The 15652-nt window shown below is 37.2% G+C and overlaps 2 protein-coding genes across 3 annotated transcripts in view; one reads left to right on the forward strand and one right to left on the reverse strand.

The window, feature by feature from the left end:
- Nucleotides 1-15652, reverse strand: part of LOC141394063 (uncharacterized) — a 917654-nt gene that overhangs the window by 351571 nt on the left and 550431 nt on the right. The gene's annotated exons all lie outside the window — the stretch shown is intronic.
- Nucleotides 1-15652, forward strand: part of LOC141394066 (uncharacterized) — a 190603-nt gene that overhangs the window by 19476 nt on the left and 155475 nt on the right. For both annotated transcript variants that reach the window (XM_073967901.1, XM_073967902.1), the window contains exon 3: nt 11831-12207. In XM_073967901.1, coding sequence (XP_073824002.1) covers nt 11831-12207 — 377 coding nt within the window. The remainder of the gene's footprint in view (nt 1-11830; nt 12208-15652) is intronic.

Here is a 15652-nt window from a genome sequence, read left to right on the forward strand (position 1 = left end):
TTTTTTTGTTGCCTATTGGTCTACTCCTATCGGTACCTTTCACACAAAATTTTGAAATTGTTCACTAAAACGATGCGACATCTCTTGAACGGAGCAACCGTTTTTTCTAAACTTTGGATCTCATAATATTTTGTCCAAATATAGTTCAAGTACGAAGAAGGGTCATGTTGGTCAGCAGCTTAGGGTACCTTTTTCACAAAAGTGAAAAATTTTTGTTTAAGTGTAGTTTAAGGTTTGTTCGAGGATCCTGTGATCTTTCAGGTATCTCTACCGCAAGACTTTTGAGAAATCGGTCTGTAAGATTCGCCCCTGCTGGTATCTTTGCCTGGCATCAGTTGCTGGACCACACTGCCAATTTTCCAGGCTTCTGGCACAATATGGATGGTTAAAGATTAATTGAGGACACTTGTTAAATACTCAACTTCGGGTTCATACAGTTGCTTAAGCATTACCATTTCGTTATTTCGCGTGGGCCTAACGCTTTGAATTGTTTAGTCTTTCGGATGAGATCTGCAACATCACTGTGGTGGAACCTCCTCGGCTGTGGGTGCGCTTATACAGCATAGCGCACTTCTCTTCGCCCTATCATTCTATCACTACTGGTTAAAGTAGCACGTGCACCTCTTCCTATCTGTCACTGTCATGTCGAATGTAAGAACAATTCTATCATAATTTCTTCCCAGATTCGAGAGTAATTTAATGAAGGTGCGATGGTACAGCGTAGCGCACTTCTCTTCGCCCTTTCATTCTATCACTGCTGGTTAAAGTAACACTTGCACCTCTTTCGATCTGTCACTGTCATGCCGAATGTAAGAACAGTTCTATCATAATTTCTTCCCAGATTCGAGAGTAATTTAATCGTTGTCCACAATTTTAGTCAATTTTTTAAAACCTTGGCAATAAGCGTTTCCATGGTTCAGAAAAGTATGGCAGTCAGAAGATTGTGGGAACGAGATCTGAAACAAGCGAAATAACGGGTAGCCAGGACACGTAATTTATAAGACCTGGTGCCACAATGGTGATGTCTGCGAAGTGTTTTTTTATTCACCGTGCAAAATGTGAAGCCACAGCTGTACCCCTCTCGTAATTGCCTCAGACGGCATGCCAAAGTTCATGATGTGCACCTTGCACCATACGGTTATTGCCCTCATAGAGGATTGACCATTATGATTTGTTCCTAAATTTTACCATTTTTGAGATATAGAAGTTCAGATCACATTTTTATGTTTCTTGTCCGGTTTACACGATTTGCTTGAAAACAATAAGTCCTATCTAAATAGTACTAGAGAAAATCTTATAGCTGTGAAAAATTTCTACAAGATTAGCTTTAGCAATTTTTCCTAGGTTATGCCATTTTTGAGATATGTAAGTTTAAGTTGGGAAATTGCTATCATGACATTGTTTTATAAGGAGACGATACAATCAATAGGTGGTACCAATTTGAACTTCTATGTCTCAAAAATGGTAAAACCTACGAAATATCATGAAGGAAAATATTGCAGAGAATTTTAACTGCTACAATATTTTCTTTAGTTCCACATTGATAGGTCTTGCAGTTTCCTAGCAAAATCGTGAAAACTTACAAAAATTCTAAAAATGTGAACTTTGTCCGCGATTTATTTAAAAAGCACTCCGGCGATTTTTATGTTTTTTGATTTTTCTCATTGTAGTTTCAGAATCCCCAAAAAAGGTGTAAGCTCCTTTAATTTAAAGTGGGTTCAAGAGCACCGTGGTGTTCATATTTGGGTATAGCTCCTTTATAACAGTACCTCCGGATTTTAGATGTTTTGAGGCGTTTGGCTTCATTTGCTGAGCAAACTATCTGTAATTTGGCAGTTAAAGTTCCATGAAGTCACACAACTTCTCCACTAAAATATGACAAAATAGGTCCATGTTTTGGTCTTGCTCAGAACCTCCCGATTTTAGACGTTTCGAAAATTTTAACAACAGTTGTTGACCGAACTATGTGTAATATGGCACTTGAGGTTCGCGGAGAGTGTCACGCCCGCCTTGCACGCAGAAGGTCGGCGATTCGATTCCCCGGCCAGGCAACATCAAACATTTTTCAACGGTAACAAAAAATACCCCGACATTTTCTGAGTATTTCAGCCTTAAAAAACTTCTCCACAAGTGGTGTCTTAAGACACGCCGTTCGTACTCGGCGATAAACAGTAGATCACATATCATTGAGCTAAATATGAATCGGGAATACTCATTGATATGAGAGAAGTCTCCCTTGTCCCATATGAGATGCTGTGGAACAATGTTTTTTTTTTTTGGTTCGCGGAGGTTGCAAAACTTCTCCACCGAAAAGTGTCAACATATGTCCAGGTTTTGGAGTTTCGCCCATATATCGGTACCTCCCTTTTCGAACTAGCTGCAATTTGACATTTTAGATCGATAAACTTCTCCAATAAAATTTTTAAACATAGATCCAACTTTTCGTACCGCCCGATTTTTGGTATTTTCAAGTTTTTAGCCGCATTATCATACAGGAACGCATAAAAGTCGGTATATAGTCTTCGTTGGAGATATACATCATTTTTGCAAATAATTTTCGGTATATGATAATGTTTTGATATAGTCTCTATAGGATAGTACCTCTCGATTTTCGGTATTTTGTTCTTAGTATTGAAATAAGTTTTAAAATAGCCCCCATAGAAGTGGTGTTGCGAGTTTTCTGATTAAGAGGTACTACGAAACCGCTCGATGTGAAGTCTTTTAAGGGTTTAGTTTACAGTAGTGACTGTAACTTGATATTTCGGACTCTCAGTGGGTAGAAAAGCTCCACGACAAAATTATCAACATATATTCATATTTTAGTATACAGTGAGTCAATTAAATATTTTGCCTATTTAGAAAATTGAAAATTTTTTAATAAATTCGTTTGAAACCATCAAATTAGTGGTTAAAAAGTCGAATAATTATGTGTTGTATGTTTGTGGATAGTTTAGTATCCAATATCTGCAAGAAACGCTGCGAAAGGCATAATGGTCTTCTAGATATTGCCAAAAATCTATAACAACACAAAATATTTTACCTCAAAAAAGTATTTTGCCTTTTACATATTTTTTGAGAAAAAGACATTTTTTTACACGCTAAAGATTTTTATAGTAACCGTTGGAGATTATGACATTATACAACTGTTTTGGCACCAGTTCCACCATCTTGCGACATGTTTTCGCGGTTATTTTCTCCAATTTTCCTACATTAATTTCTTTGACAATTATTATTATTATTAATTTTGGTCATTACCGACATTAATCTCTAAGAAAATCAGTAAAAATGATTCGCCGCTACCTTCAAATCCTAACAAAAGCGTAAAAAAAAATAAGAAGGTAAGATGCATTGCAAATAGTGAAAGAAATTACAGTCTGGGACTATGAAAATCAAGAACAGAGACAAAAAATTATTTAAAAAATCGCGAAGATCCCTCCTGACCGCTTCCAAAAATGAATCGTGTCTTCAATAGTATCCTCAGAACCAATGTCTTGGATGAAGTGTCCACAAGGTCCCAAAATCCAAAGATATTGACGGTATTATGGCAAAAAAAAACATATTATTTTTTAATTAATAAGACAAAATAGATCACTCTTTATTGATATTTTCCCGCAACATATGATGGTCATCCGATGCAAATGTATTTAAATACCTTCGCCACTAAACCGCACCATTTTTAAAATCCAATTTTATTACTTCAGAGGTCTTGGCAAGGCATGATTGTTTCCCTATATTTTACAATTATTTTCTAATGTTTTATTTGCTACATAATCATCAATATCTCTGGATTTTGGAAGCTTGTGTGCAGTTTATGCAAGACATTGGTTCCGAGATTAATATTGAAGACACGACTAATTTTTGGAAGCGGTCAGGAAGGATCTTCGCGGTTTTTTAAATAATTTTTTGTCTCTGTTCTTGATTTTCATAGTTCCAAACTGTAATTTCTTTCACTATTTGCGATGCATCTTAGCTTCTTATTTATTTTTTACGCTTTTGTTGGGATTTGAAGGTAGCGGCGAATCATTTTTCACTGATTTTCTTAGAGATTAATGTCGGTAATGACCAAAATTAATAAAACATATTGTCAAAGAAATTAATGTAGGAAAATTGGAGAAAATAACCGCGAAAACATGTCGCAAGGTGGTAGAACTTGTGCCGAAACAGTTGCATAATGTCATAATCTCCAACGGTTACTATAAAAATCATTAGCGTGTAAAAAAATGTCTTTTTCTCAAAAAATAAGTAAAAGGCAAAATACTTTTTTGAGGTAAAATATTTTGTGTTGTTATAGATTTTTGTCAATATCTAGAAGACAATTAAGCCTTTCTTGCAGATATTGGATACTAAAATATCCACAAACATACTACATACAAATATTCGACTTTCTGACAACTAATTTGATGGTTTTTAACCGAATTTATTGAAAATTTTTCAATTTTCTAAAGAGGCAAAATACTTAATTGACTCACTGTACATATATGAAAAAAAACTTGAGATTTTAAGTATTTTGAAGGTTGTACACTAGGGCGGTCCAAAAAAATTACAAAATTGTTTTCATAGTAACTTGTATGGGACCAAAGCACACTGCCGCATCAGATTTTATGAAAATTGTTGCAAAATATCTAACATCATATTTGTTTAATTGTTAAATTAATTCTTAATAAAACTAAACAAAGTTGATTTTTAGTTAATAGAGGAGGGTGTAAATAATATGAAAAAATTGTTTTGGGCCTAGCAATAAATTTTCAAAAATTATTATTATACTTTTGCTGAATGGAGCATAACTACAAAAGTTCTCTAATGTCCAGTCCAATTCTTTTTCGACAAATTAAATTGGACTTCCTAGATTCCGAATAATCAACCTTTAGCTGCAAATAACTGCAAATATTGCTGATAAATGCATGGAAAATTTTGATTAAATCCTCAAAATACCAAAAATCGGGCGGTATAATTATATGGGGGCTACGTCAAAACGTTGGCCTATGTTCACAATTTTTGGTGGAGAAGATGTACAACCAACGAGAAGCTTTGATGTCAAAATTCAGCTTATTTGGTCTGAAAATGTGGACAAATCCTCAAAATACCAAATTTTGGGAGGTACCGTTATATGGGGCCAATATCAAAAAGTATACATATGTCCACAATTTTTGGTGCAGAATGTTTGTGGCCACTGGGAACTCCAAATACCAAATTACACCTAATTTGTGCCGAAACTGTAGCTTAAATCACCCAAGATACTGAAAATCGGGAGGTACCTAAAAAGGGACCTATATCCAAACATGGACCTATGTCTACAATTTTTGGTGGAAAAGTTTAGTGACCTCTAGAAACCCTAAGTACCAAATTGCAACTTATTTGAAAGGAAAGGATTGCTTAAATCCTCAAAATACCGAATATCAGGAGGTACAGTTATATGGGGGCTATACCAAAATATTAGCCGACGTTGTTCATATTTCATCCATCATTAACCACGGGCACATACTACGTTTGTGCAAAATTTCAGAAACATATCTCCATTCGTTTGCAAGTTATTAATTTCGCGCCGCTAGACCAGTGATTTCGACCACTGTGCAAAGTTGAATTTTCACGAAAATTCTCAAAAAAAAAAAAAAAAAATCTGAAATGACTTTATCAGTTGATTGTTGTGGCTAAAAACGATTTCTACCAAAGTAAATGATGATCGGTTAACGATAACCAGTGCCCTCGCCAATCTTTATTTCTTTAGTACTTTGAGTGGGGGCCAATGGCAAATCTGTAGGAAATCGATTCACAGGCCATAATTGTTTTCCAATCGAAGAAAAAAAAATTACCAATTCATTAAAAAAATAAATTTTGCTTTATTGGGTCACTCTATTGCACACGCATTGCCCCATTGGAAGGACTATAACGTGGTTTTTGAATTCTGAATGGGTAGAAAACATCGATGTTTCATGGGTATTAAACCTTGATTAAAAGAAAGCTGCATTCTTCAGCGTGGCGGTATAGCTCAGTACTTTCATAAACGAAAGAAAATTAATTGTTTCAATATAATTCAATGCAACTCGTGGTGGAGGGTTGCAAATGTTCAGCCTGGCCGAATACAACGCTGTTCTTAGTTGTTCATATCTGCTTGAGCTTTTTATCAAAAAGCGAATCTTTTTAGCCTCTATGGTAATATGATTTGCCCTTATCTTAGTTCTTTTAAACAACATTTAAAGAACCAAGGTTCATCTTCTATTTCCGTTATATTTTCTCTTATTTAAAAAAAATATTTAAAAAAACTCGGTCACGAAACTAATCAATCATATGTACTTGTTTGTCGTGTGTGGGGAAAATTTTAGAAGACGTGATTCATTTTTTTCCGCCATCTACCACCATCATCATCAATAACAAGCATGACTTTTGACTTGAGCTGTGTGCATATGTATGTGTGCATGTGCTTAACAAGGATCCACAATATGAAAAACAATGACACCAATATAGAATGGTAAAGATAAAGATAATATTAAAATTCCATAATGTTACGGAACATATTTCTCTAATCCATCAACAGTTTAAGTTAAGCATTTAACTAAAGTTTAGCTAAACTTTATACCTATATTGATTTTTTGTGATGTCTGTCATTCTTCCCCTTCTTGAATATAACAACAACAACTATTAAAGATGATGGTATTGACAAGAAATATTGTCAATGCCTGTTTTGGTACAGCAAAAGTTCATTGTATTACAAAAGTTTGTGGCCATTGAGTTAATCGGTGTATGGTGTGGCGGGGGGTGTGTGGAAAAATTATCACTTAAATGCTTAACAAGTTTTTGTTAAGGATACTGAACTCGTCCTTTATTTTTTGTTGTTTTGTTTCTTCGCAATCATGACAGGATATTTAACATAAGTATTTGCTACATAGACAATTAATTATCCTCTACAAGTTGAATAATATTTAAGGAACAGGAAGAGCAAAGCGTAGCATGATGATATTTGAACATGACCATGTTTATGATGATAATAATAATAGGTGTAGTCTTGTAATATGAGTAATAGTAACACTTTGTGATGTGTTTTCTTCTTTGTGAAAGATGACAGTCTTTATATATCAAAGTGAAAATAATTTGATTAATGTTTCTGCTGTGCATCAACATTATCATTATCATCATCATCATTATCCTATTAACATGAAAAATAGAAAGTGAATTTTGTCCTTGACACAAAAGCGTGTCAAAGTTTTGTTTATCTATGACAGTACACAGATTGCTGTTACTCGCATGTTGTCGCAAATTGTTTCTTTTTTTGTGGATATGAAAAACGTAATAATAAATTATTGAATATTGAATACAATTTTTCAATGTGATGTTTATAGCTATGTGAATCTAAAATGTGTTAATGATGAATTAGGATTTGATATACACATGTTCGATACTCAAGCTACTGATTCTCTAATTAATTTAAATTTGTAGACTACTTTTGTAGTATTCGTAAAGAAGGCCACAGGTCATAGGGTTTAGAAGACCACACGATTTCATACAAAGGACCACTGGTCTTCATATAAAAGGCCACAGGTCTTCATATGGAAGACGACAGGTCTTCATAGTGAATACCACAGGTCTTCATAGTGAAGATCATAGGTCTTCATAGAGAAGATCATAGGTCTTAAATTTGAAGACCACAGGTCTTCATAGTGAAGACGACAGGTCTTCATAGTGAATACCACAGGTCTTCATAGTGAAGACCGCAGGTATTCATAGTGACGACCACAGGTATTCATAGTGACGACCACAGATATTCATAGTGCAATTACAATTACTCATTCCACATGGCCTATATAAGACCACATGTTATCCATAGGTCTTCACAGAGAATACCATAGGTCTTCTTGTAGAAGATCACAGGCCTTCTTATGGAGTATCACAGGTCTTTGTATAATAGACCAACATATAGAAGATTACAGCTCCTCATAGAAAACACCGCAGGTCTTTGTACAGAATACTGCAGGTATTCATGAAGAAAAAAAAACAGGTCTTTACAAAGAAGATCATAGGTCTTCATGACGAAGACCACTGGTCTTCATGGAGAAGACTGCAGGCCTTCGTGTAGAAAACCACAGGTCTTCATAGAGAAGATCATAGGTCTTCATAGAGAAGATCATAGGTCTTAAATTTGAAGACCACAGGTCTTCATAGTGAAGACGACAGGTCTTCATAGTGAAGACGACAGGTCTTCATAGTGAATACCACAGGTCTTCATAGTGAAGACCACAGGTCTTCATAGTGAAGACCGCAGGTATTCATAGTGACGACCACAGATATTCATAGTGACGACCACAGATATTCATAGTGCAGACCACAGGTCTTCATACAGAAGACCACGGTTCATTATAGAAAAACTGCAACTCTTCCTTTAGAAGACCCCAGATCTTCTACAGAAGACCCCAGGTCTTCCTATAGAAGACCCCAGGGTTTCCTGTAGAAGACCCAGGTCTTCCTATAGAAGAGCACAAGTCTGCCTATAGAAAACCCAAGGTTTTCCTAGTGATGACGCCAGGTCTTCATACAGAAGAGCCTTGGTCTTCCTCCCTATAGAAGGAACCAGGTCCTCCTATGGAAGACTCCAGGCCTTCTCATAGAAGACCACAGGTCTTCTCATAGAAGACCCCAGGCCTTCTTATAGAAAACCCCAGGTCTTCTTATAGAAGACCCCAGGTCTTCTTATAGAAGACCCCAGGTCTTCTTATAGAAGACCCCAGGTCTTCTTATAGAAGACCCCAGGTCTTCTTATAGAAGACCCCAGGTCTTCTTATAGAAGACCCCAGGTCTTCTTATAGAAGACCCCAGGTCTTCTTATAGAAGACCCCAGGTCTTCTTATAGAAGACACCAGGCCTTCTTATAGAAGACCCCAGGTCTTCTTATAGAAGACACCAGGTCTTCTTATAGAAGATCCCAGGTTTTCTTATAGAAGACACCAGGTCTTCTTATAGAAGATCCCAGGTCTTCTTATAGAAGATCCCAGGTCTTCGTATAGAAGACCCCAGGTCTTCGTAAAGAAGACCCCAGGTCTTCGTATAGAAGACCCCAGGTCTTCGTATAGAAGACCCCAGGTCTTCGTATAGAAGACCCCAGGTCTTGATCCCAGGTTTTCCTATAGATGACCCCAGGTCTTCCTATAAAAGACCCCAGGTCTTCCTATAAAAGACCCCAGGGTTTCCTGTAGAAGACCCAGGTCTTCTTATAGAAGACACCAGGTCTTCTTGTAGAAGATCCCAGGTTTTCTTATAGAAGACCCCAGGTCTTCGTATAGAAGACCCCAGGTCTTCGTATAGAAGACCCCAGGTCTTCGTATAGAAGACCCCAGGTTTTCCTATAGATGATCCCAGGTTTTCCTATAGATGACCCCAGGTCTTCTTATAGATGACCCCAGGTCTTCTTATAGAAGACCCCAGGTCTTCTTATAGAAGACCCCAGGCCTTCTTATAGAAGACCCCAGGCCTTCTTATAGAAGACCACAGGTCTTCTTATAGAAGACCCCAGGACTTCTTATAGAAGACCCCAGGTCTTCTTATAGAAGACACCAGGTCTTCTTATAGAAGATCCTAGGTTTTCTTATAGAAGACCCCAGGTATTCTTATAGAAGACACCAGGTCTTCTTATAGAAGATCCCAGGTCTTCGTATAGAAGACCCCAGGTCTTCGTATAGAAGACCCCAGGTCTTCGTAAAGAAGACCCCAGGTCTTCGTATAGAAGACCCCAGGTCTTCGTATAGAAGACCCCAGGTCTTCCTATAGAAGACGCCAGGTCTTCGTATAGAAGACCCCAGGTATTGTTATAGAAGACACCAGGTCTTCTTATAGAAGATCCCAGGTCTTCGTATAGAAGACTCCAGGTCTTCGTAAAGAAGACCCCAGGTCTTCGTAAAGAAGACCCCAGGTCTTCGTAAAGAAGACCCCAGGTCTTCGTATAGAAGACCCCAGGTCTTCCTATAAAAGACCCTGGTCTGCCTATAGAAGACCCCAAGTCTTTGTATAGAAGACCACAGGTCTTCCTATAGAAGACGACGGTTTTCCTATAGAAGACGACGGTTTTCCTATAGATGACCCCAGGTCTTCCTATAAAAGACCCCAGGTCTGCCTATAGAAGACCCCAGGTTTTTGTATAGAAGACCACAGGTCTTCCTATAGATGACGACACACAGACCACAGGTCTTCATAATTAAAAATACAGTTCCTCATAGTGAAGACCACAGGTATTCATAGCGAAGACCACAGGTATTCATAGTGAAGACCACAGGTATTCATAGTGAAGACCACAGGTCTTCATACAGAAGACCACGGGTCTTCATATAGAAGACCACGGTACTTCATAGAAAAAACTGTAGGTCTTCCCATAGAAGACCCCAGGTCTTCCTATAGAAAACCCCAGGCTTCGTATAGAAAACTCCAGGTCTTCCTATAGAAGACTCCAGGTCTTCCTATAGAAGACGCCAGGTCTTCCTATAGAAGACTTCAGGTCTTCCTACAGGAGACCCTAGTTCTTCTTATAGAAGACCCCAGGTCCTCCTATAGAAGACCCCAGGTTTTCCTATAGAAGACCCCAGGTCTTCCTATAGAAGACCCCAGGTCTACCTATAGAAGACCCCTGGTCTTCCTATAGAAGACCCCGGGTCTTCCTACAGGAGACCCCAGTTCTTCTAATAGAAGACCCCACATGTTCTTATAGAAGTCCCCAGGTGTTCTACAGAAGGCCCCATGTTTTATATAGAAGACCCCCATGTCTTCCTATAGAAGACCCTACTTCTTCTTATAGAAGACCCCAGGTCTTCCTATAGAAGACGCCAGGTCTTCCTATAGAAGACGCCAGGTCTTCCTTTAGAAGACCCCAGGTCTTCCTACAGAAGGTGTCAGGTAAGTACTAAAGTCTTCTTACAGAGGAGTCCAGGTCTTCCAATAGGAGATACCAGGTCTTCCTTTAGAAGACCCCATGTCTTCTTATAGAAGACCACAGGTCTTCCTATAGAACACCACAGTTGTGCCTATAGAAGACCACAGGTCTTAATAGTGAAGACCATACGTCGTCAAAACCCATCTAAATTATGTCTTCTGGTTTAAAACTACTGTGTTGTTGTACCAACACGATATACAAAGCGCGTATGACATATGCAAGAAATCCCCTGTTTGGAAATTGATATGCCATTTCTAGTAACTCCCTTTATTTCTATGACCATTAAAAGAGAATTCTTCTGCAGCCAATTGAACAACATATTTGGGATGTCCTTGAATGAAACTCCTATACACGTCACCGAACATAATGCCCAATTTCCTGTGAATTGCATTAACCTGCAATTCACTTAAATCGATTTCTTGGTTATACTCAATCATACAACGAATGCAAACATAATCACATTTAACAGAAGGATTTGTGGGCTTTACAGGATTCTGGTAAATCCTCAGAGGCCGTATTGTAACCAATATTCACAAATCTGACACAGCAGAAATCATGGCATTTTAATTGTAATCGTATTATTTACACTTCTATGAATACCATTATAATGGCATGAAGTGTGTAATACTCATACACTTTCATTCGCACACACAAACACACATAAGGCGAGAGAAGGAGGTGGAGGGAAACTTAAATGAATTTTAAGGATATACAACTTTACATTACAACACATCATCATAAACAAGCCAACACGTCTTCTTGTTATATGAGGCATACAAAATGTTTATGGCCCTAAACAGTGGCCTCATGACATGTGTCCTAACAATACTAGAACACACACACATTTTGCGCTATGTATAAACACATAAGTATGTATGTAAAAGCCCACATTTATATATGATGTCCTTTAACTTCAATTCACAGGTAACAATCAAGATTTGTCATCAGCCAACATACCGGTCCATACCATTGCCACCAAGGGAGCTGGTAACGTAGGCATAGGCGGTGTTGGTGGGGTCAATAATAACCTTAACATCAATCTTCCGGAAAATAACAACGCCATATTAAGACTTGAAGTTGAGCTACGTGACAAGAATGCACCCAAATACCGACGTGCAGCTGGTATTGGCCTGCCATCTACAGCAGCAGCTGGACGAGGCCGTGGTGGTGGTATGGCCACAAGGCCAGGTGGCCATAATAATCGTGCCATTACAGGCGGAGGTGGTGGAAGAGGGGGTGGCGGTAACGTTACTAATGTTATGACCGACTTAAAGGGCAATGCCATAATACCCCTAGAAAAGGTAAGTAGAATGGGTGGTATGGGTATTTTTACGATGGTCATCAAGTAGCAGTGAGTGTAAATATGCCGCTCACATAGTCTTCCGGTTGAACAAAAATTTTCCTATATGAGCTTCATAATCATTTTGCAAAGCAAAAAAAAAAAAAAAAAATAAATAAATAAAAATATGTTTACGTTTATGTGACAAAATGTGAAAGTGAATTGGCGTGTGACGTATTTTCGTGAAGTATTTCTTAATATGTCAAGGAAAAATTATCTTAATGGGTGTTTAGTCAAAGGCTTGGATTTTTTTAAAGAGTATTATTTCCTTGTCTAAAGGAACAAAAAACGTGGCCTTTTCAAAGAATATTTTTCCTTGTCTAAACGACCAATAATCGTAAATTTTTATTGAATATTTTTCCTTGTCTAAAGGACCAATAACCGTGGATTTTTTAAAGAATATTTTTTCTTTGTTTAAAGGACCAATAAACGAGGATTTTTTAAAGAATACTTTTTCCTTGTCTAAAGGACCAACAAACTTGGTTTTTTAATCCTTATCTAAAGTACCAATAAACGTGGATTTTAAAGAATATTTTTTCCTTATCAAAACGTAGATTTTTTAAGGATATTTTTTTTCCTTGTCTAAAGGACCAATAATGTGAATTTTTTTACCCTGTCAATAGGACCAATAAACGTTGTTTTTTTTTTCATTTTTGACATTATTTCCAATGTTTTGAAAACAAAACATGCCGAAACAGAATTGGCTGTATAAACGCAACAGGCAAGATTAAAAGTGAACGAGAAAGATTGCCGCAAGGAAAATCGCCTAATATAAATCTGACCATTGACTAACCATAAGATGGGGGGCACATTAAGTTTGTCACTCCGTTTGTAACTACTCGAAATAATCATTGTAGACCCCACAAACTATTTATATTCTTGATCAGCGTGCAATTCTACATCGATATAGCCATGTCCGTCCGTCTGTCTGTCTGTATGTCTGTCCGTCTGTGGAAATCACTCTAGCGTCCGAACGGTTTGAAGTAGGTGGATGAAATTTTGGTAAAATCTATTATATGTACGTAGTACTTTTGGTATTGAAAGCGGGCTTTGTAGGTCCACGTTTTCGTATAGCCCCCATACAAAGTGACGCGTCGTCGTTTTAAGGAATTTTTAAGATATTTGTCCCATTTGACCACCGAATCGGTTGTAAATTGGCATTATGTCTTTTCAGAGGCTTACAAATATTTATACTAAAGTTTATTTATATAGGTCCACGTTTTGGTATAGCCCCCATATAACACCCCGTATATAGTACGCGTCACTTTACGATATTTTGAATGTATTAGACCACAGAATAGGTTGTAACTTTGTGTTTTGTGTTTCCAGAGGCTAATAAACATTACTACCATAAAATGTTTACACGTTTTGATATAGTCCACATAGGACGATACACCCGATTTTCGGTATTTTGAAGGTTTTAGTCTCATTATCACACCGAAATGGCTAAAATTTGGTATTTAGTCTTCATTGGGGATACAAAACCTTCCCCCAGAAATTTGTAGGTATAGGTCCACGCCCTCATGTAGGCCCCATAGAACGGGTCTTCCAGAAATTCGGTATTTTGAAGGTTGTGGTCACATTAATCCACCGAAATGGCTGAAATTTGGTATTTGGTCTTCATTTGGGGTATTAATTTGTTTGTATAGGTCCACGCCTTTATATAGCCCCCATAGAACTTACTTCACGATTTTCGGTGTTTTGAAAGTTGTTGCCTCAATATTCCCCAGAAATGGATGATATTTGGAATTTAGTCTTCGTTGGGTGTATAAAACTTTCTCCCAGAAACCTGTCGGTACAGGTCTACGCCTTAGTATAGCCCCCATAGAACGGTACCTCCTGATTTTCTTGTGACATCAATATCCCACCGAAGTGACTGAAATTTGGTAGTAAGTCTTCGTTCCACCTGAAATTTATCGGTATACGCCCGTGTCTTCATATAGCCCCCATAGAGCGGTACCTCCTGATTTTCGGTACTTTGAAGGTTATGACCTCAATATACCACTGAAATGACTGAAATTTGGTAGTTAGTCTTCGATAAGGGTATACAACTTTCCACCTGAAATTTGTCGGTATAGGTCAACGCCCTCGTATAGACCCCATAGGACGATGTCTCCCAATTTTCGGAATTTTTGGAATTCACTTCAATACAGTTCGTGGTGGAGGGTATAAAAAGTTCGGCCCGGTCGAACTTTTCGCTTTCCTTACTTGTTTTAAACTGTTTCATCATTGACTTACCCACAGATTTAAACATTTTATTTCTTATTAGAATTCTAATTATTTTTTAAAAATTATTTTGACTTTGACGAACCATCAGAATTTTTATTTAATTAGTTTGTCATTGACTAACGCCCAGCAATTTTAATTATTAAAAAATATATATTTTGACTTTGACTAACCCTCGAGAAGTTTTATATTTTTAAATTAATTTGTCATTGGCTGAGAATTAAAAAAATATATATGAGGAAAAGTCAAAATTTTTTAGTTTCCATGAAGCCAAGGTTTGCACTATTATAATACGCGAACTATTGTAGTTTACCAGTAACTATGACTACTGCTGGATTATTTAAGATGTTTTTGTACAAAGCTCAAAAATTTAGCAAAAAAAATTAATTTACGTGGTAGTTACGACCGCGTAAAGGAAAAAACTTAGGTAAAAACACGTTGAAGCTAAACAGGTTTTTTACATTGCTATTCGATTTCTGATTAAACCATTCAAATAACGGACATCTGTCCAAAGTAAAAGTAGAAGAGTACAAAATGAAAATTACACTTCTAATGTATCACTTTCCAAAATTCCCACTGCATCCACCTTTTATGGATGCTGACATTTTGAAGCCGGATTTCAGGTGTTTTTTGTATTTTTTATGTAACTGGGACGCGCATTCGGATATTTCGAATAACCAATTTTAGGATTAAAGAACTCGCGATTTCGCATAATCTGATATGTATATTGAGTATGTAGCCCACACAGCAGCAGAGTAATCTACTGCCAAGGTCCAAAATTTAGTGTGATATTTTTTCTAAAAAACCTATTTTTTGGGTACAGTATTTACAATATCGTTTTGAGTGTGCTGGTACCCCGCGATATTTTAGTTTTTCGACGATCCGGATCATATGAATCACAGATCATAAAAATCCATCTACTAGAACGGCGGAAATGGCTACTGCAAAAATTGAAAAATTTGCGAAAAATGTTTTTCAAAATATCGCTGACTAATTCGCGTTTTATGTGGATCGTTTCCATTTCAATGAAGAAAGTGAATCATCACTCGCGTTTGTGCGAAAACAGCGGTTTGAAAAAATTAGTGGCATGGGAGCTGTATCCGATTTATCCAAAAAATACTGTGTGATGCTACATCAACGGTTCTTGATGGATTTTATTGAAATATGTTTAGATCGATGTA

The sequence above is a fragment of the Musca autumnalis genome, unplaced genomic scaffold, assembly GCF_047663935.1.
Source record: "Musca autumnalis isolate F117 unplaced genomic scaffold, ASM4766393v1 scaffold_2, whole genome shotgun sequence".
Lineage (NCBI taxonomy): Eukaryota > Metazoa > Arthropoda > Insecta > Diptera > Muscidae > Musca > Musca autumnalis.